The sequence below is a fragment of the Haliotis cracherodii genome, unplaced genomic scaffold (genome assembly GCF_022045235.1).
Source record: "Haliotis cracherodii isolate W230 unplaced genomic scaffold, xgHalCrac1.p SCAF_10, whole genome shotgun sequence".
In the NCBI taxonomy this organism is placed as follows: Eukaryota; Metazoa; Mollusca; class Gastropoda; order Lepetellida; family Haliotidae; genus Haliotis; species Haliotis cracherodii.
This window is the reverse complement of record NW_027266265.1, coordinates 57717911-57739685: the sequence shown is the minus strand read 5'-3', so window position 1 is coordinate 57739685 and position 21775 is coordinate 57717911. Positions and strand designations below refer to the sequence as shown.

Below are 21775 nucleotides of genomic sequence, written 5' to 3'. Positions count from 1 at the left end.
TTCAGATATCTAATGTTAAATGGCACAAAAGTTTCAATGACAATAACATTTTCCCGGATCATGTATTCTCTTAACACTATCGGAAAACATCAAGTCGAAGCCAATGGTCGTATAAATAAGATGGATCTCATTGATCACAACAGTACTCATATTTTCCTACAAAATCACATATAAAAAGGAGACATCGGCAAGTATACATCATTATGTGTTTTAACATTTTCGTCATGCCATCACAAATATTACAGCCTCCAATTTCAGCTAAACATGTGTCTTCCTGTTCCTTCCACAACGCCTGTGTCACGGGCTGCACACGAGTGGTGAAGGGGGTTTAATCTCTTAATGTTGTACATATACACTAGCAGAGGTTGTAATCTGTTAAGGTTGCATATACATGTACATGCAAATAAAACCTATTAGGAGTTCCTTATTGGCTATAATTATTTCGTTTTGAATGAAAATCGTCCGGGAACCGAGCTTTCCGGATATCTGAAGTCCGTATAAGCGGGGCACGACTGTATTAGATAACGTCTGTATTTATTGAAAGAAACATATTATGGAAAGTTCCATACACATCCTTGGCAAGTTCATTCCAACTGGGCTAATGATAGCGATAAACACTAACCTTTTTTATGCAAATTGTGAGATTAGCGGTTTCTATCAGTGGCAGGACATGTCCTTTCAGCGAACACCTGTGTTACCACTGATGTTCAGTGTTCTGTACATATTATTTTCACGGCATTTTGCCTTGTACGTCGAACTGAATCTGTTTCGGCGGATAATGGAGACTGGTTATTCTATGACATTGACGTTTCATGTATATTGTGTTGAATGACTAATGTTTTATATTACTTTAGCCATTGTCCTCATTCTATTTCTCAGAGGGGAGCAACACAGTGCTACTGGTTATTGGTTAATCTTCAGTGTACACAACTGTTTAGTATCATTGCCAATGTGCCTACACGCCAATGTGCCTACACGCCAATCTGCCCATATGACAATGTACCTACAACACCATAAAAGTCACAACACAAGGTTAGAGTACTGTAGGTGGTATCCACTTTGGACATGGTGAATTTGTCAGCTTGTTATTTCAAACGCTGAATGCTGATAACACATCTTTACTCGCCTATTAGGTTTCGATGTGTTCCCGCGTCAAAATTTCAAATTGTATATTTTCACTAAATATATTTTTTAGGTAAATGGTAATTCTATTTCTCCCTTATAAACAATAATGTTTTTAAAGGTATATCAGGAGTGTATGTTCCTAATTTCCAAGTGATTACTTACGTGGAATTACATTAATGTGTATAGAACACAGTTTCTACATTTGACATCTCTATTCGTACATATGTATTAGTAGCGAGCTGTCTCAACAGGTCTTTCCAGATTTAAAAATATATCTAAAAGATTCTGCAAATGTTCGCCTGGTGTGATTCTTTGTGGCGGGGGTGTTTGCCGGACACCACGTCCCGTCAGGTCGGAGCAACTGCAGCAGTCTCTGGAACACGAAACTCGATAGTAAATTGTGAGTCCTTTAAAATAATACATGATTATGAAGTAATCTGCACAAAACGGATAAATGTTTCTCGGGAACATTTCTCTCAAACGCTAGGAACGGTATATATTTTTATTCAAAATATAATATTATAAGGGGTCCTACCAGTTAACGTCTGAGATGTTTCATTAGACGCACACGCAGTAAAATAATGCAGTGCAAGTCAGTCAATAAAACATGTCTTTCTCAATTTGGTACGATTGTGAGAATATCCAATGTTAATGACTTACAAATAAATTAGACACAGCCAAAAACCAAAGCAAATGTACAAATAACAAGGTAAGAAATGTTTAATAGGCCATGAAGGGTTTTTTATCCAACAAAGCGGACCTAATGGTATATATAAATGTTTGTTTGTCAGCAATATTCCAGCTACATGACGGCGGTCTGTAAATAACCGCTTCCTGGACTTGACCGGCCGCCCCCGGACGTTTCCGTAGGATCGATTATGAGTGATGCGGGAGGAGCAGTTTCTGTTTGTCAACTCGACTATACATAAATGTAACCACTCTTTCATACTATGTCAATTGTGAAGTATGGATAACAGAGTTTCATATGATGAGGGAAATTTGAAAAATATTATATATTGGCAGTAACATTGACTGATGCGCCGTTGCCCGAGAAACACTTCTTGTCTTAAGACTTAACATGTTGTGCCTCAAAAACACATGACCACTCACTGACATACATGTACATGTATAACGAACTACTTGATACTCAAGGATTCTGTACGTGTGTGCATCTGGATCGACTTTCTGACCTGCTTGTGTGATCCTCGTTGCTTTTGTAATTGTGTTATCATCATCACCGGGATGGGAATGAGAGGCAGAGATGCTATCATCCAGCCAATCACGACTGCTGAAGTAGGGTAGGTGTACTTCCCGTATGATGGAGACTGGTAGTTAGCAAGCGTCATGAAGAACACAACCTGTAAGTCAATGAATGAAATATTTGAGAATACCAGTCGTCTCTAACCTACCCTTATCTAAGAAAAGAGAGAGTGAGTGAGTATAGTTTTACGCCGCTTTTAGCAATATTCCAGCCATATCACGGCGGAGGACACCAGAAATGGGCTTCACACATTGTACCCATGTCGGGAATCGAACCCGGGTCTTCTGCGTGACGAGCGAAAGCTTTAACCACTAGGCTACCCGACCGCCCCTCTAAGAAAAGAATGTATACAACGTAGTGACAGGTCGGGTTGGTCATATGGCACGACCTGGTTCATTGTGTAGCAACTATGTGTATAAGGAAGAGTGCACATATTCAGGTATTTATTGGTCAAGACTCGAGTTTTCGAAGTTTAGAGGGTTTTGAAAAAATTCATCCATATTATGCGGTCTCCTCACAAATGTGGGGAATCGAACCGGTGACTCGAACACTAACACCACTCAGACACAGAACACTGACTCAGAGCCGACCAGTCCATGTTAATGCCGAGCGCCAGACAGGGTAACAACAAGTACCACGTTTTAAAGTATTTTGGTATGACGCGGCCGCTCTCCGTCATTCTCTTGGTGTATCAAGCCAATCTGCTCACAGATGAGCTTAGATATTATTTATTGAGAAGATATGCCAGTCGTATAAAACAGAAATAGCGAACTTACATGTACTGCAAGTATTATTATCAAGTTTCAGTTAACAATTTGCAATCATACCAGCCACGTGCGACAACATATTAAAGGATGAGAAGTATGTCATATTCATACAGCAGTTTAACTGACATAGCAAGTTGACAAATATAAAACGGTTCGTCAACATTTCACATGGTTGTTTGACATTTCGGAGTGTATTATTAATGGTCCCGTGAAAGTTCTTGATTCTGACTGATCAATCAGCGGTTCCAATCACAACATCCAAATCAAAAACTTCAATATTCAAAGTATGTGTGGAAGTACACTTTCGACAGTTAACATGTTAGAAGTTAAGTAAGCGTGTGTATTTCAGGTCTTAGTTGCAAACGAGAGCTCAGCCGATGTTGCTTCAATCACTATCTTCCATATCATCAAAACGTGTTCGTCTAATTATGTTAAGGATTGACTGTGTATATATTTCGGTATGAATCGAAAAACCGATGTGCAAACATTTGTAAGAATCCGCTACGCGGAGTCATACCGTTTACACGTCGGTTTTAGCGGATTCATACAGTTTACACATCGGTTTTTCGATTCATACCTCAATGAACCGAAATAAATACACAGTCAATGCTTATAATTAAATTCGACAACGTAAAACATGTTTTAACTACAATAGTTTAACCAAAAACAGTTGTATATATGAAAATAGACAAACATGACGAGATTGATAAACATTCAATACATTGTTAAATTTATGCACATAACTTGACACGCCTACACAGTCAGTAGCCAATCAACGGAGAGTAGGATCAAAACAATGTTCATTGGACCTGTCAATTAAGGCAAGAGGCGAAAAGAACTGCAACTGTCAGACTGTAACGAACCGGAAGAAATATGTCCGAGAGAAGGTGGCTGTTTCAAATGACTTGGCCAGTTACCACCAGATTCAAACATTACTTCCCTGATTACGGTAAAACACAGTTGGAAAAATGCTAGTTAGAAATGAAACTCGAAGGCATGAGAGTTGAACCGAGGCGCGCGGGAACGACACAGGCGAGCGAGTCTGCACGTTTGCTGTTTCACTCATTCTCGGCCTTCGGTTTCAACGGGTAATTTGGACAATGAATAAGCATGAAAGTCGCTAATTGCCATGTACATGACGGTACACTTGAGCAGAAACGGAATTCCCCCGACTGTAATATTTGAATTCCCCGACATTCCGTAATAAAAGTAGTCCTCATCGGTTGGCGTGGTTTAATGTTGTACATTTATTGGAAAATGAATGTAATAACACATGACCAATTCAGCTAATCAGAATGCAGGAATTTCAATGAAGACAACGAAAATTTAATTATTCAGAATTGAAATGTAAGATATTGTGATTTAAATGCTTTACTTCACTTTAGCGCGGTTAAATCTATAGGTGACACTGATAGCACAGTATATCTCTATTTTTGAACGGAACTGACAAAGTAGTTCCTGTTTATGTATCAAATATATTTAAAATGTCAAGTAATACTAATGACATGGATCATTTACACCGGAATGACGCAACACAGCCACGTGATGCATGAGTGGCCACTTTAGTACGCCTTGTCCACGCAGCGTGTTCAAGAGTTGAAATCTGTATATGCTGTGTCGCTGTGATCAACCAGCTTTTACATTCAAAGTAACATGATGCTATTTCCAGTTGTATATACATTTGTATATGTACATGTACTGTACCAGAAGTATTCCAGGTGTGACGAATCCCCACAGTACTTTCACCAGGACAGGTAAAGGGCGTCCGGACATCAGGCGTATGTCGTCACATAGCTGCTGGATTCCTGCGTAGTGCAATCATTCACACAATTACACGTCATTGAAATATGGCCTGGATACTTACATTGTGCAAACACTCACACAATTACACGTCATTGAAATATGGCCTGGATACTTATATTGTGCAAACACTCACACAATTACACGTCATTGAAATATGGCCTGGATACTTACATTGTGCAAACACTCACACAAATATACGTCATTGAAATATGGCCTGGATACTTACATTGTGCAAACACTCACACAATTACACGTCATTGAAATATGGCCTGGATACTTACATTGTGCAAACACTCACACAATTACACGTCATTGAAATATGGCCTGGATACTTACGTTGTGCAAACACTCACACAATTATTCGTCATTGAAATATGGCCTGGATACTTACATTGTGCAAACACTCACATAATGATACGTCTTCGAACCATGGCCTGGATACTTACATTGTGCAAACACTCACATAATGATACGTCTTTGAACCATGGCCTAGATACATACATTGTGCAAACACTCACACAATTATTCGTCATTGAACAATGGCTAAGAAACTTACATTGTGCAAACACTCACACAAAATTATACGTCACTGAAACATGGCCTGGATACTTACATTGTGCAAACACTCACACAAAATTATACGTCATTGAACAATGGCCTAGATACTTACATTGTGCAAACACTCAAACAATTATACGTCATTGAAACATGGCCTGGATACTTACATTGTGCAAACACTCACACAATTATTCGTCATTGAACAATGGCCTAGATACTTACATTGTGCAAACACTCAAACAATTATACGTCATTGAAACGTGGTCTTGATACTTACATTGTGCAAACCCTCTCAAAATTATACGTCATTGAAACATGGCCTGGATACTTTTATTGTGCAAACACTCACACAATTACTTGTCATTGATCAATGGCCTGGATATTTACAATGTGCAAACACTCATACAATTAAACAATACGTCTTTGGAGGATGTTATGTCATATCCTGAGACGATATACAATCTTTCACATAGCACTGTAAACTAGCGAACTGATTGTAGTAGAAGGCCATAATATAACTGAAGATCTCTGGATAATTGTGGAAGTTACCCTTTTTCAGAAGGGCCCCAAATACCGCGAGACCTGAAACATCATTCGAGATCATAATTGCACATTAACCATGTACGTTGTTTCAGCGTGTGCCACAAAGTGGCCAAAACAAGAGAATGAACAAGTTGAATGTCATTCAAAATCCGCACAAACAGAATTATTTTGCCGGGCCCAGCAAATGTACCACCAGCTCCATTTCTCAAAGATTATCGATAATCCTTGATACTTTCAAGGAAGGGCATTTTTTGTATTCTCAGAAAGTATTTGAGTCAAGAGGAATTAAAGTCATGGGGACTCTTTCCTTGAATTTCAATTCTGCAAAACATGTGATTTTTCATCTGTGTAGGTAACTATCCCACATCACAAACTTCCATTCCTTCATCATTGAGACGCTTGTTACAAAACATGGTGACACTCCATATAGTTACATATCTATCTTCAGAGGCTCAAGACAACTTGAAGCTTATTGAGAAAACAATATGTCAAATGCTGGACTTCCCCATTAATAACATCAATGTAAAATTTGGGGGTAAGATATTTAGGCAAGAAGTAGGCATCCCTATGTGCACCAAATGTTCTTTCCTTCCTGCTGATCTCTTTCTTAATGCATATGATTTGCATATGCAGATTTCACCATAATTATGATTTATATATCGCCTTTTACGACAAGCATAGTCGCCTTTTACTGCTAGCATGGGTTGCTGAAGACTAATTCTACCCCGAACATTCACGCGTCTTTGTATACAATGGTATACAATGAGCTTGATTACTTACCGTAGAACCAGACCGTGGCCACACACTCCAGGGTACAAAACAGAAACAACGACAGAGACACCAGATACCAGTCCAGGAGCTGCATGATGTAAGTGCCACCCTGAAAGTGCCACCACACCTAGGTTACCTCTATGTCAGTTGAACAAAGTGAATACATCTATCTATGTCATCTATCGCCTGCAATGGATTCATCAGCAAATACTAGGGTCCAATTGTAATCTGTGTGTGAGGCAGTGTCTCATTACCCCAGAAGACAATGTCTTACAACATCTAGAGTTCTCCATGAGATTTGAAATTGAAACTTTGCTCCTCTCTGATAAAAATTACCAATGCTGTGAATGAATGAGTGAGTTGGGTTTAACGCCGCTTTTAACATTATTCCAGTTATACCACGGCATGTCAGCTTGATGTGGGAGGAAAGCCCGAAGTGATGCAGGTCTCAGACGTTTATCACTTTGGTGAAACCCACGAGCACAGGTATGGTGCTGACAAACCTAGAAATATAATCGGGATGAACCGGGATTCGAACCCACAATCATAGGTTTCTGGCGTGTCCAGGGGACGCAACTGTGAATGAATTACCTGTGTGCATATAATGACACCCAACAGAAAGGCAACGCCACACAAAGCTGCTGTCAATAAACCTCTTCGTTTCCCAAGTGTCCTCGGAAACTGGTCAATAAGGGCTGTAGACACGATCTCCGCGAACAGAAACTGCAATACAGCATGTTTTTAATTGTATACTTCTGACGACATGCCAGTAATGGTTAAAGGCCACTGTTCAAGGTAGCTTACATCTATTCTTTTTGTGTTCAGGCTTTATTATATTGTCATATCTAATGGTTATAAGCCTTCTCCACTGGAAATGATCAATTAAACTCAAAGTCCTGAAAAGAACTTTAAATGTTTCCTGTATCTCTTCTGAGCGCTGTTTGTTTACGTGCACAGTGAAAGCACATTGTCTTATCATAATCTTTTTATTCTTACCTGAGAGTCCAATCCAACGGTCAGTAACATTAAAAAAAATAGAAACGACCACATCTGAGGAAGCGGAAGTTGTGATAGGGCTTCCGGGTAAGCAACAAAACCCAGTCCTGGACCTATTAATAGACATATTTATTTGTAAATATCTTCACCAAATCATAAATAGGTGTTTTTGCAACGACAAAACATATTCTTTTCTCACTTCAATTACTGCTTACCTCTTTTAACCGACACTGTTCTTGTTATGTAACAAATGTTATATTTGGGATAACACTTATCCAGTAAAGTACAAATTCTCGTACTTTCTTGGATTGAGTCCCACATAAAAAAACAGCACACAAAATCACATAACCCACTCAACCACCGTGGCTTCACCGAAATGAAAGTCCGACAACTGGAAGTCTAGATCATGTACTTTGTATACCCCTCTGACAAGTGTAAATTGGCACGGCTCACATGGCTGAAAGCTATGAATACACAGTGCCATTTACAAAAATGTTATATTTGGGACTCAACCCAAGAAAGTACGAGAATCTGTACTTTTCTAAGAAAGTGTTATCCCAAATATAACATGTGTTACATTTGACTACTTTCTAAATGGCATTGTGTATTCATGTTCTTGTTATGTCAATAATACTTGTGTATTTCTGCCTCACCTGATGACACTACTTCAGTGATGGACACACCGACTCTCTCAGCCATGACTCCCAGGATAGAGAAGGTGACAAAACCAGCAAATATACTTGTGCCCTCTGATGCAATGCACAGAATAATACTATTCCTGAAAATGTCAAATACATATTGTCTTATCCTCTCAAAATTACAAATATGCTACATGTATATACGGTTTAGAAACACAAACACAATATTATAAATCAAAGCTTGTTATCTCAGTATCAACATGGATACTCAGCTTTTGAAGGTCACCTGGGTGCTTGCACATGGCTATATGCTTCCCTACTATTTGTATAATGAGACAAAATATTTTATTGATATTGGTCGGGCTGTTTATGTATAAATGCAACCCACAGTCGATGTGTATCTAATGTAGAAAGAGTCTTCGATAATAGTGAGTGAGTGAGATCTGTCACCCTGAGCTACCCTTTATATCACGCATCTTCCACCCACCTTAATGTAGGTTCAGTGAACTTGTTGTAGCTAGATGTTGTCACTATGATGCCCCACCCAGGACCCAGACTGTAGAACACCTGTAGACAAGCTTCAGTCCACACCTGTAGAAATCAATGGCGGACATGTTTGAAAGCGTACACTTTAAACCACATTAAATAATTCGCTTGTATATATCCATATGGCCCGGGAAAAACAGATGACCAAAAAAAGCAAATGATTTATTTATTTTGGCCTACAAAGAAATAATAAATCTCAAGAAACTTTACACCGGTGGGGTATTTCACAACTGACGAATGATGTCTGAACCATGATAGAAAGGGAGAAGAACATGCGCAATTTAAGTACCTCAATATTGAGCAGTTTGCTGAAATCTGGTTTAATGTAATATGCAATGCCATCAATAGAGCCAGGCAGCATCAGGCATCTAATCAGGATAGCGGTCAGGAGAATGTAGGGCAGCAAAGCTGTTATGTACACTATCTGCAACACAGAACACCCGTTTAAGCAAATACATTTATAAGCAGTGTCAATACCCTTTCAAATTCCCTTTCAAATACTGTTCTTAGATGTTGAGTGCTGCTGTCATCTTTGCATGCACGATAGCTGTAAGACTTTATTTATGCGTGTGCTTTGAAATGTCAACAATGACAATGTTTGGGGATATATCAATATTCATGCACACCCGGACTTTCATCTGGTTTTGGTTTACTCTGTTATTGCAACGAAAATAGTTTTTTATTGTTATATTATGAATGTAATGACGTTGTCTCTATGTCTGTTTTTCTTTGTTGTAATTGTACAGTCGACGAGTTTCACCTTTCCAGTTGCTTTCACTCCACGAAATATGCAGAGGAATATAATGATGTAAGAAGCAAAGAGACAGGCCACTAAATGCCACTGAATTGATCCAACTTCATGTATTCCATTTGAAATACGTAGAACATTGTACCTAAAATAAATGTAAAATAATTAATTTCAACTCCGATATTTATCAAATGCTTGTATAATACAAGATATTTATTGATAGATATGAAATAATTACATGTATTTATGTGATGGAATCTCCTACTTTCATATATTTTCTGATATGGAAAATATGACGTAGAAATTAATATCATTGTTTATAAAATTTAGTTAAATATCGTGTAATGTCCGCATTGGATATACTGACTGAAATTCACGTGTGTTGCTTCATGTACACGTTCACTACTACTGACTGATAGAACTCCTCCACAGCCGTGTGAGCCAGGGTCGCGTTCCCCCATTGTGCTGCAGTGTTGATAGCGGTACCATTGACGCCAGCCAGGGAGCTCATCACGTCAGAGGAATTGATGGACAAGTTTCTGAGAAATGAGATGTCCTCTACGCAGAGGTCCGTGTTCCACCAGTTGCCACACGTCGTCCAGGGCAGGACGGAGGAGCACGATCGCACCAGGTAGTAGATGGGCCAGGCCAGGAGGATGTTGTAGTAGGGAAGGCAGATGGCGACCTGGATAATACATCCAATGCCAATACCTGGGAAGACAAGGTCACGATTCACTGACATATGAGCAGAGGCATGCACGGAAGATGCATCTTATAATCTGTATGATACACCGCAAAAATCACCACAACATCTACTGTTATATATACTTGCATAGTGAAATTCGTGTATGTTTGAAGTGTTTATTGTCCAGGGCACATGGTAACAGAATGTTGTGGAGGCTGCCATCCTTTTTCCTACCAAAACTTCAACCTATGAAAATTGGGAATGGTATGCAAAAAGTTAAAAGTAAAAGCAGAACAAACATAATCTGTAGTATCCTGTGGATCCTGTGTAGAACACAGCCGCCCCTACTTTTTGTGACAAAATTTGCTTTTACACAAAATGAATGTCACAGTCACTTGATAATATCTTCATCTTCATAGTTAGAGTTACTTGACATCATCGTCTTTACACTCCAGTAGATGGATTAATCCGGCCACTTCCTGGTGACTTCCTGGAACTTCACATTGAATCTAGTTAGTTGTTAAAGAGGGTTCCATGATCATCCAAGTTTCCCTCAGCTCTATTTCTAAACCCTTGAAATTGCTGCCACAATCTGGTCCATGGGGCTTGCCACAACAAGCCACAAAGGACTGGAGTGCCATCAGGAAGGCGTGTGTACTCATACTGCCAAGTTAGTGAAGATGTACTGCAGGTGTTATCACACAATGGAAGATTACTCCCCATCTCTTCTCTGTGAGCCGTCCTATCTTGATTGTCAATGGCCCAAAACAGTCCACACCTGTGGATGCTGATGTTAACGTGTGTCAAGAATTCTCGCCTGATTTCGGCCATAACTCGCTCAGAACCGTAGTCGAGCAGTCTTTCATCAAAATCCTTGAAGACAAGTTGAGTTATCAAATGATTAGGAACAAAAAGAACTGGATGTTTGGCATCACAACACAGATATTCTGTCTTCCGCAGTCCCCCTCTAAACATGGATAACATTGCTTTCAGTATCATAGACAGGATGTAACTGAGCAAACTGACTGTCTGTGGGCAACTTCCTATGGGACTGAAGGGCACTGAGTTCCCCACGAAAGCAGTTGCTATGGACTTGATGAAATAAAAACATCTCTGTTTTTATTTGATCAAAAGATGATTGAGGGTCTGTAGCTGTTCTGTTAAGGATCTGCATAGTATCACCAAAAACTCTCTCCAGGTACTGTTCTGGCTCCCATCTGGAATCATTGAGTTTTCAGTCATGGTCATTGTGCAAAAGGTAGTTTGGAGGCGTTTGTGACTTTGCGCCCACCTGCTTGTGGTTGAAGAAGGACGATTAGACCATTCTTCCAAGCAGAAGAATAGGTAAACTCTTTCAGGGTCTTGCCTCCAGTTAGATCATCAGTGGGGCTCCCTTTGGTGTTCAGGTACGGCCAATCTGCAGCAGAGTTTCCAGCAATCTCAGCAACCCTCGTTCCAATAAATACTTTTACCTGCAGGAATCAGATTTCAGCCAAGCGAGAACTGTTGTTGAATAACTCCACAAGTTAACACTTTCAGTTGGTGAGGAAAATTCTCTAAGTGCTTCTGAAAGCTCGAGTTGAAGTATGGAAATTTGACGTTTTTGAGCAACTCTGGATCTGGCTTGTAGAAAACTGACATAAACAGTACCTTGAATCACTGTCCGAAGGAAGGCAACTACACCATAGAAACAATCGGAAGCACCAGGGAAGATAAGCAGCTGTTGAACTGAACTTGATGTATCAACACCAAGAGAAGTGTAGCAACGTGGTAGATTCACCTTCACGATGTCTAGCAGATCATCCTCCCATGAACATCACTACTCATACTCACTTCCATCCTTCATAGGGACATCACAATCTCTCGTCAGTTTCCAGAGATCTTGGACTATGACCCGTGGGAGTTAAATATCCGAAGGAGTCATACTGGCTGGCAAAGATTCGATATTTGACTTTCATGGTGAAGTTATCATGACTCATGTCTTTGACCCTGTATCCAAGTACATGACTAAAACATTGCCACTGGAGTCCCAAGTTTCCCCTAGTAAATCCTATCTCTCCAAGACAAACCAACGCTCAGAAATGGCTGCCTTGTCCTTTGTAGGTAAATCAACCATGGCTGAGGTAATGTTACTAATCCACCGTGGAAGCCGCCTTTATCCAGTAAGGCACTCATGTCATGTACTAAATCCTTGGCTTCTGATGCAGTGGGAATGCTATTGAGGCAGTTGCAGTTGTCTACATAAAAAGCTGTGGTGACCGATCTGAACACATCAGCATTTACCTCCTTGTGATCATGTGTCTGCAGCGCATGTATTGTACAGCAATAACAACAGGTCGGTCCGAATGGTAGCATTTGCCATTCATAGTTAAATTGGTGGATTCATTGGTGGACCATGGCCGGAAACACAGTATAAACTTCATGTAACTTGCATTTACCAATTTCTGGATGTGTTCCTTGTGTATCTCAGCTAGTTCAGTGTTTGACTGAAGTCGCCTTTCTGTGCAGATGAGATTCTGCTTCACAGATTCCAAGGTGACATTAAAAAAAACTGTATTTCTAATTGTCAACAAGAATGTTGCATCGCGAAAAACTTCATGAATCTCAACTCTTTAGGTGAACGTCTCTAAAGTGTCCAAGGCTTGCTTGTTCTACTTTGACCTAGTCACATCCCTTTCTGTATTCAGACCGCCTCCGTAGTCTAAAGGTAAAGCGTCCGCCCGGAGAGCGAAAGGTCCGGGGTTCGATCCCAAGCCGCGTCATACCAAGAGACGTTAAAAGATGGTACTTGTTGCTACCCTGTCTGGCGTTCGGCATTAAGGGGCTAAAACAAGGACTGGTCGGCTCGGAGTCAGTATACTGTGTCTGAGTGGGGTATTCATGTTAAACTGTGGCAAGGTATCTCAGTGTGCTAGCACTATAAATCGGCATCAGTCCGGACTAGTACAAGCAGCCACACACACACATGCACGTCGCTATATAAGTGCAATAATCTTGGACGCGACGTTAAACCCCATTTCACCTCACCTTTCTGTATTCGGAACAGCATCTATCTGTCCTAGTTCCTCAACATTATTCCAAAGCTAAACACAGTAAAGACTGGAAGTGAGTAGACACTGTTTAGCCACTGTGACATCCAAGGTAAGTGCATGTCCACTGACCCTTTTAAAGACCAATCAAGTCGAGTATGTACAGCAGTTGAAGCTCATTTTGGCCCTAAGTGCACAGGTTCCTGTGGGAGAATAAGGTCAGCATCATCCGAACCAATCAGGATCACTGGGTGTGCATTGCAGATAAGGGGTACAGGATAATCTCTCATCTGTGCTCACTTAATCTGCAAATCCTCCACTGGATAGGTGTATTTCAAGAGGCAGAGGGAAGGCGATGTGAAGGCATTTGAAACAGGAACCTGTGAAGAATCCCCTGGTTATAAGTAGTGATTGACACTCTTCCCAGTACAATGGTAAGATTCATTCCTAATTGTTGTCATGAGGATTTCATCCCCTGAGTTTAAGCTTGTCCGCAGTTGTCGTTAAAATAGTTCACTGTGACCTGTGATCTAATATGGCATTCGTTTCTATCTCACCACTTGGACCATGAAGGACAACTTTCAACTTTCAACATGACAGAGCATGGTTTGGAGGGTTGGTCAACATGAACTGATGGTTTCTCTACTTAAACTGAATATACATATATGGTTTTCTTTTTCATCCAATTGTCAGCTTGGTCTAATGAGAGTTTCTTATACGCCTTACAAGAGTTCAAATAGTGTATTGAGGATGAACAGTAAGGGCAGTAGGCTCTGAACATGGACATCACCTTTGTCCCTATGGTACTGGGTCATAGGGCCTGGATATTTGTTTTCAGTGAGTCAGGCCATGTAAGGTTACAAGCCATGATGGTTGGGTTCCATGTCCACGTGTACACGTCCGGTTACCTTTGTCTGGTCAGTTGCCATTGCTATGACATGACGAGATGACTTGACAGGAAAGACGCCTAGCTTGCGACTTAATCTGAAGCCAATCAGTGAAATGAGAAAGAATGTAGGTTTGAATTGAGTGTTCCCCTAGTACACATTTCTTGATACAGTGTTTAATGAAGCTATGTCTTAAGCATATTGCTAGCTAGCTCAATACTCTTGTCCACATCACAACGAGTGAATTACAGCGAGGGCCATGTTCTCAAATGCATCATTATCCCCAAACGCCACACTCAAAATTGCTCCAAGACCCCTTTGAACCAATGTGCGAGGCTAGCCGTACTTATCCTTTAGAGTAAGGCTGCGATGGATACATGTATGCTTAAACTTAAACCTTGGCTCTTCCCCTTAGTCTATCAAGCAACAGCCGATACTTGTACTGTTCGGTTAAATGAGTATGGACACTGACCAGGTTATCAGGGCCATTTTGAGAATGGTGAAGTCCTTTTCCTTCTAAATGATGAAGGAGGGCAGTGTTGGCCGGGGAATCCCATCAGATGACAAAATCAATAGTTCAGACATATTTGTTGTCACACGTGGAATGTATCCGTGAAGGAAACATGGTGACAATAAGGTGAGCTTCCAAAGGGAGCACGTGAGAATGGATCTGCCTCGCGGGACCATGAAAAGAAGTGTATGTTCGAAGTGTCACGAATTTATTCTCCAGCGCAAATGGTAACAGAATGTTGTGGAGGTTGTCATCTTGTTTTCTACCAAAATATGAACCTTGAGTTATGCATTTATTTTGCATCTAAAATGACTGTTATCGAAGGACAGTATAACAACTAGTAATATATAAATATAACTAGTTTTAGAACATCAAAAGGATCAATGCAATAAAAAAAATGGCTATTGATCACCAACAACTAATGTTAGGCCACCATACCAAGTATCATGCGGACTTCCTGTACTTCAGGGGTGGTCGGGTAGCCTAGTGGTTAAAGCGTTCGCTCGTCACGCCGAAGACCCGGGTTCGATTCCCGACATGGGTACAATGTGTGAAGTCCATTTCTGGTGTCCCCCGCCGTGATATTGCTGGAATATTGCTAAAAGCGGTGTAAAACCATACTCACTCACTCACTCACTCACTCACTCACCCCTGTACTTCTGGTACCTACATGCAACCCCAGCAGGATTTACACCATCCATCATGATCTAGTTGCCGGCGACTATATACAATATAAACAAACACTTAACATAAAGAAATATACTATGATTAAAAACTGTAGTCGATACAAATATTCCTTGAATGACAAGCATTTTCATGATGACACCCTCGACGCAGTGAGTGAGTGAGTTGGGTTCAAAGCCGCTGTTAACAGGATTCGAGTTATATCACAGCGTGTCAGCTTAATGTGGTAGGAAAGCCCGAAGTGATGCAGGTCTCAGACGTTTACTATTTCGGTTAAACCCACGAGCACGAGTATGGTGCTGACAAACCTAGAAAGATAATCGGGGCGAACCAGGATTCGAACCTTCAATCATAGGTTTCTTGCATTCCAAGGGAAGCAACTCTGCACAGCAAACCGCGGCGCCTTAGACGACTGGGCCACCCGTGCCCCCGAATGACAGATCAGATGAAATGGAAAGTTATTTCTATGACCCAGAAGCCCGCGTTGAAGACCAGGAATAAAGAAGCTGAGGATACAACATTATAGTATACCAGGGAGCACTACTGAAACTGTTCACAAAATAAAGGCAAGGTTTTAATCAGTTTTAGGGAAGTGTAAAAACTCCAACCTCTTGTGGCACGAGATATTGAAAGGCCAAACATCCACTAAGCAGATCATCAAGAACAGACCTACAATTGTCAGAATGTGTCATTGGGGGATAAGTGGTATTCAATAAAAATGAAAGATATTTTACGAGGGGAGGGGATCGGTATCACAAAGGGGCTTACTATTGCTTAAAGACAACATCTACTGTAAGATACACCGGAATAGCACAATGACATTATGTTTAAGATACACTGCAACAAGCATCGCAACATTTACTGTTACGTATACAGGAATAGCACAATACAATGAAGTAGAGGACACAACGCAACCAGCACCACTACGTGTACTGTAATAATGGTATGTAGAGCTCACACAGCAACCAGCACCACTACGTGTACTGTAATAATGGTATGTAGAGCTCACACCGCAACAAGCACCACTACGTGTACTGTAATAATGGTATGTAGAGCTCACACCGCAACAAGCACCACTACGTGTACTGTAATAATGGTATGTAGAGCTCACACCGCAACAAGCACCACTACGTGTACTGTAATAATGGTATGTAGAGCCCACACTGCAACCAGCACCACTACGTGTACTGTAATAATGGTATGTAGAGCCCACACTGCAACCAGCACCACTACGTGTACTGTAATAATGGTATGTAGAGCTCACACCGCAACCAGCACCACTACGTGTACTGTAATAATGGTATGTAGAGCCCACACCGCAACAAGCACCACTACGTGTACTGTAATAATGGTATGTAGCGCTCACACTACAACCAGCACCACTACGTGTACTGTAATAATGGTATGTAGAGCCCACACCTCAACCAGCACCACTACGTGTACTGTAATAATGGTATGTAGAGCCCACACCTCAACCAGCACCACTACGTGTACTGTAATAATGGTATGTAGCGCTGACACCGCAACCAGCAACACTACGTGTACTGTAATAATGGTATGTAGAGCTCACACAGCAACCAGCACCACTACGTGTACTGTAATAATGGTATGTAGAGCCCACACCGCAATGTTTACTGTAAGATAAACTGGAATAGCACAATTACGTTGTGTTGAACAACACTCACAGCACTTAGACACAACTGTCATAGCTTTCTTTTAACCCCAAATTCCTATTACAAAATATATATTAGTCAACTGTCCACCGAAAAAACGCCATCAACTCAGCAGCTTTCTCTGTTCTTCAAGGTCAGACACTATCAACTTAACTATGAACTTATTCTGTCAGCTACGATCTTAATACGTTAGGTGTAGGTTAAATCTATTTCGACTATATCGTAGCGTTGTGAAAAATATCATTGACTTAATATCCAGACAATACTGCCTCTCGCGAACGTATCTTTTTGTATATTAGCATACTAGTTGCACGGCAACATCCCAATATGAGTATATGTACCAATGTGAAAAACTTGTACATTCATACTCATAGCAATGATTTGCCTGCAACTTAGTAGTAATGAAAACTGAGTTGGCCAATATTTTATTATATTGTCTGTTATAACAGTATGTTGTTAAATATCCACGCATGACAGCGTGAGACCGTGTACTTTTTTCTACAAGACATATTTTCTCGTAATAAATGCCTTTCAATAACCATTTGTCAAACCTTAAAATACAATACATTGTACATCTATACAGTCATGTCATTATCTGTGGTATGCCGATTATATAATTATGATCATACGTGTTGTACCTCTCTGTTCATCAAGGTGATGGCCAGTCGTGACCGCTCTACTACCGCTAGTTCCCCCAATTAAGTAGTAACACCCAAAGGACGTCTACGTCACCCACAAGACACGCTACGTTGTAACTAAGACACCTAAGTATGAACTGGACGATTCTTTACAAAAGAAATCACCATTCCATCCATCACATTTTCGCGAACACTTGGTTTCATCACTATTTGATAGTTATTCATAAACATATGCGTGTGGTATATTCTGCTGATACATTTCATATCTAACTAGAAAGGGTGTGAAAGAACGTGTTCATGAATCACCCTCAAATAACCGAATCATCTGCATTTACCTGAACTGATTGAATGACGCATCGTGTTACTGGCAACACGACATCGACAGTTTATTGTTGGAATTATTGGTTGCACAAAAGCAACGCTCAACAAATTTGTTGTTACTCTCTGTTTAAAGTAATATGTGTTGCCATTCGAGATTGAAAGAAGTCCTTACACAATGATGACATTCGAAATTTTGTGTAAAGGTGAGGATGATCCAATGTGCATCCACTGTGAAGAGACACGCCTGTTGTAAAGTATTATCAGTTAGGAATCTGCTGATAATGTTCATTTTAATGTAATAATTTTTTTACAGATAAATTGGATTGTTTAATAAGGTGTAAAAGAATAATCAGCCTCGATTACCTGTCGAAACAGATTCCAGGTTGATGACTATTAAGTGAATTCATTTAATTAAAAGGGATGTAACGAAGAATTTAAAAAAGTATTAGCAGTAATATTTACTGCATTTTTTTTACTGTAGTGGTATTTACTCTAGTATTAACTGTAGAATATTAACTGTAATAGTAAAAGAAATACAAACTGAACTGTTAACTGAAATATTTATAACTGTAGTATATTAACTGAAGTAGAACCTTCAGTATTAACTGTAGTATTAACGTAATATTACCTGTAGCATGTTGGAGTGTTATTTGTTCCAACATCCTTGTGGACTGCACAACATATCAAAATCACTCATAAGCAATATGATCTTCGTTCTTAAGGAAAACGTCCTCACCTTTGAGGAGAGGACAGAAGTTCCACAGCTGGACCGCCCCTTTCCCTGAGAACTGCCCCAGCGCTGCTTCAAGGTAGAACATCGGGAGACCCGTGATGACGAGGAATGTTACGAACGGAATCAGGAAAGCACCTGTTCAGAGAAATATGATAAATATGAACAGACACAAGCCATTGTGAATTGATATAAATTACACGAGAGAGTAAAGAATGTTACCTGGTCCACAGTAATTGATGAACACACATTGGCTACTTGCCGGGCAGTTTGCCCAGCTTGCAATCGTCCAAGGGCGTGGTGTCGCTGATTTTATGTGAATCTTGGTATGTGGTAGCAATTCAATAACGAATGAATGTTATCCGATCTGGTAGGATTTATATAGGGCAAGAAATGGGGGAACGCCTGTGCATTTCAATTTGCACGGAACTCACGTGCATCGGGTTACCATGGCCAGATATGTAAATGACAACTTTTCACGCAATGTTACTTGAGATGACACATGTACATGAACACCCATTATTATAAATACACAGCCATTATTATAAATCAACAAAGACACACATTTACACGAACACCCATTATTATAAATACACATGAACACACATTATCATAAATACACATGTACATGAACACCCATTATTATAAATACACATGAACACACATTATCATAAATACACATGTACATGAACACCCATTATTATAAATACACATGAACACACATTATCATAAATACACATGTACATGAACACCCATTATTATAAATACACATGAACACACATTATCATAAATACACATGCACATGAACACCCATTATTATAAATACACATGAACACACATTATCATAAATACACATGCACATGAACACCCATTATTATAAATACACATGAATACACATTATCATAAATACACATGAACATGGGAATTCTCGGACATGTACACGGTAACACTGATGTTTTAGTTCTAGATGCAGAACAAAACGCTCTGGTATGGCAAATTCTGCCTAGAAATAAAGTAAAACATTTTCAATTAACAGGTATAAACATTTGTTTTACATATGATGGCATTGATTTTAGTCAGTACAGTCATACATATGACTACATTGATGCATATATTGTCATGATGACCCTCAAGATGGTTACAATAACACGGTATAGTTAAGGGGCCGGTATGCACTACTCCCATTCGGATTTGCCCTAAGCAAAATGCAGCATGTCGTAAACTAGAAATTATTTTATATAAAACTATATGTTTGACGATTGGATTTTCAGTATGTGCGTCCACTCGTCATATCGGCGATAGATTGATTGACTGACACAATGTCTTCTTTGAGTGGCATTTAGAAGTTGGTGTGATGAAGTAAGACGAGTTCTATGGATGAACAACTTCTTTATTACAATTAGTGCGACGTTTCGGTGTAGATCCTAACACCTTTATCAATATCACTTGCTTGATAATGGTGGCTGGTCCCAAATACAATTGGTATGCACGTACCTCCACCATTCCTGTTGCAGATGTAAGGGAATCTCCACAAATTTCCAAAACCAACACAGTAGCCTATCATGGACATAATATAGTCCAGTCGGGTTGACCACTGATCCCTGGAAGATTTAGGTGCAGGTGGAGTTCCGTCCATCTCCGAACAGGCACCCACAGATTCAAGAGCGATTGCGCTGGCCAGCTGCTCCGAGGCCATCGCGGACAGTCGTTACCTACACAATCAAAGAAACAATGTTTCGCCGACAGCCGTTACTTACATCAAAACTTTGTAAATCCTATATTAATATTAGATCTAATACCCATGGCAGAATGATGGAAATACGAGCTGATAATATATTCTATTTTCTGAAGAGATTACTTATGTGTATTTGATAATATACATGCATACACAAATAGTTTTCAATTATCTTGGACAATCACAGCTTGTACCATGTACATTAGACTCCCGGAAAATACTATTGCAGCAAACCAATCACAGCGCCATCATCACAGTTTCAATGAAAGGAAGGAAAAATTAAACAAAATCGAACTTAACACCACAGCGTATCCATAAGCGGTTAACCCAAATTGCTGTCATCGTTGTAGAAGTTATGTTGATGTTTTCAGTTGTTGTATTATGTTTGTATCTCGTGTACCATCGACAGAAACGGTGACCGAGGTACCACATGTGGAACCGACCTTGACACAATTTGTTTACAATATGGCGTCGACTCACGTTAGATGTCGTGGCCACACTTTTGAAAGCTCCTTTTGTGACAAAATGTGAAACAGATTGGGCAAGTCACTAACACGGTCAGGTTGTTTGAGCAATCACACATGACTCGTGGTCATTTGATATGAAAAAAGGAGCAGGTATTTGTCTGAACGGGCGAGCGTGTAGGGCAAGCGGTAGACAAGAAATCGCGGCTCAGATATGATGCGAACATGCCCTGTTGATCACTTCGAGCTAAGCCATTCAATGTTCCGGTTTTCATCATGAACTTCCTGCCCATAAATATACACTATACAAGCCTTAATATTAACGATTATAGCTATTTTCCATATCTTTGATTTGAATATTTTCTGTAAATCAGCATCATAAACAAAAAGACAATCTGCACTGTCGTTTCGTCTCTAGCGCCGTCTGAATCGCCATGACACACAGTCGATAAACATATGCAATACTTGAACAAAAACTTCCGTGGCCGACTAAATGTTAGTACTCTTACGCCAATAACTGTACAGTGGGGACAAGTAAATCGTTCTGACCAGTCCGATCAGATTTCTTTTTCCAATTGGCTGTCTGATATAATAATAGTTACGTGTATGTAAACATACATGGATGTTAACGGAATTTCCTCAAGATATACATTCCAAACTGT

General features: G+C 40.0%; 1 protein-coding gene across 1 annotated transcript; it reads right to left on the bottom strand.

Annotated features, from left to right (window-relative positions):
* Window positions 1-1369: 1369 nt before the first annotated feature.
* On the bottom strand, window positions 1370-20610 carry LOC139452925 (sodium- and chloride-dependent betaine transporter-like). The gene is made up of 13 exons (XM_071234549.1): window positions 20409-20610; window positions 18921-19052; window positions 10170-10467; window positions 9769-9901; window positions 9298-9432; window positions 8950-9053; window positions 8478-8602; window positions 7825-7937; window positions 7420-7551; window positions 6838-6937; window positions 4858-4958; window positions 2316-2483; window positions 1370-1498 (listed from the first exon to the last, which is right to left on the bottom strand). Exons 1-13 carry the CDS (start codon window positions 20608-20610, stop codon window positions 1370-1372), a joined length of 1872 nt encoding a protein of 623 aa, XP_071090650.1.
* Between the last annotated feature and the right edge of the window lie 1165 nt (window positions 20611-21775).

Bases quoted from the DNA above. Each gene is read 5' to 3' on its own strand.
- LOC139452925 (XM_071234549.1), bottom strand. From the start codon at position 20,610: ATGGCCTCGGAGCAGCTGGCCAGCGCAATCGCTCTTGAATCTGTGGGT. The intron at 10,468-18,920 runs GTGAGGACGTTT...TTGTCTTCCCAG, and splicing joins CTTCTGTCCTCTCCTCAAAG to GTATTGGCATTGGATGTATT. The intron at 9,902-10,169 runs GTCAGTAGTAGT...CATTTATTTTAG, and splicing joins GCTGTGGAGGAGTTCTATCA to GTACAATGTTCTACGTATTT.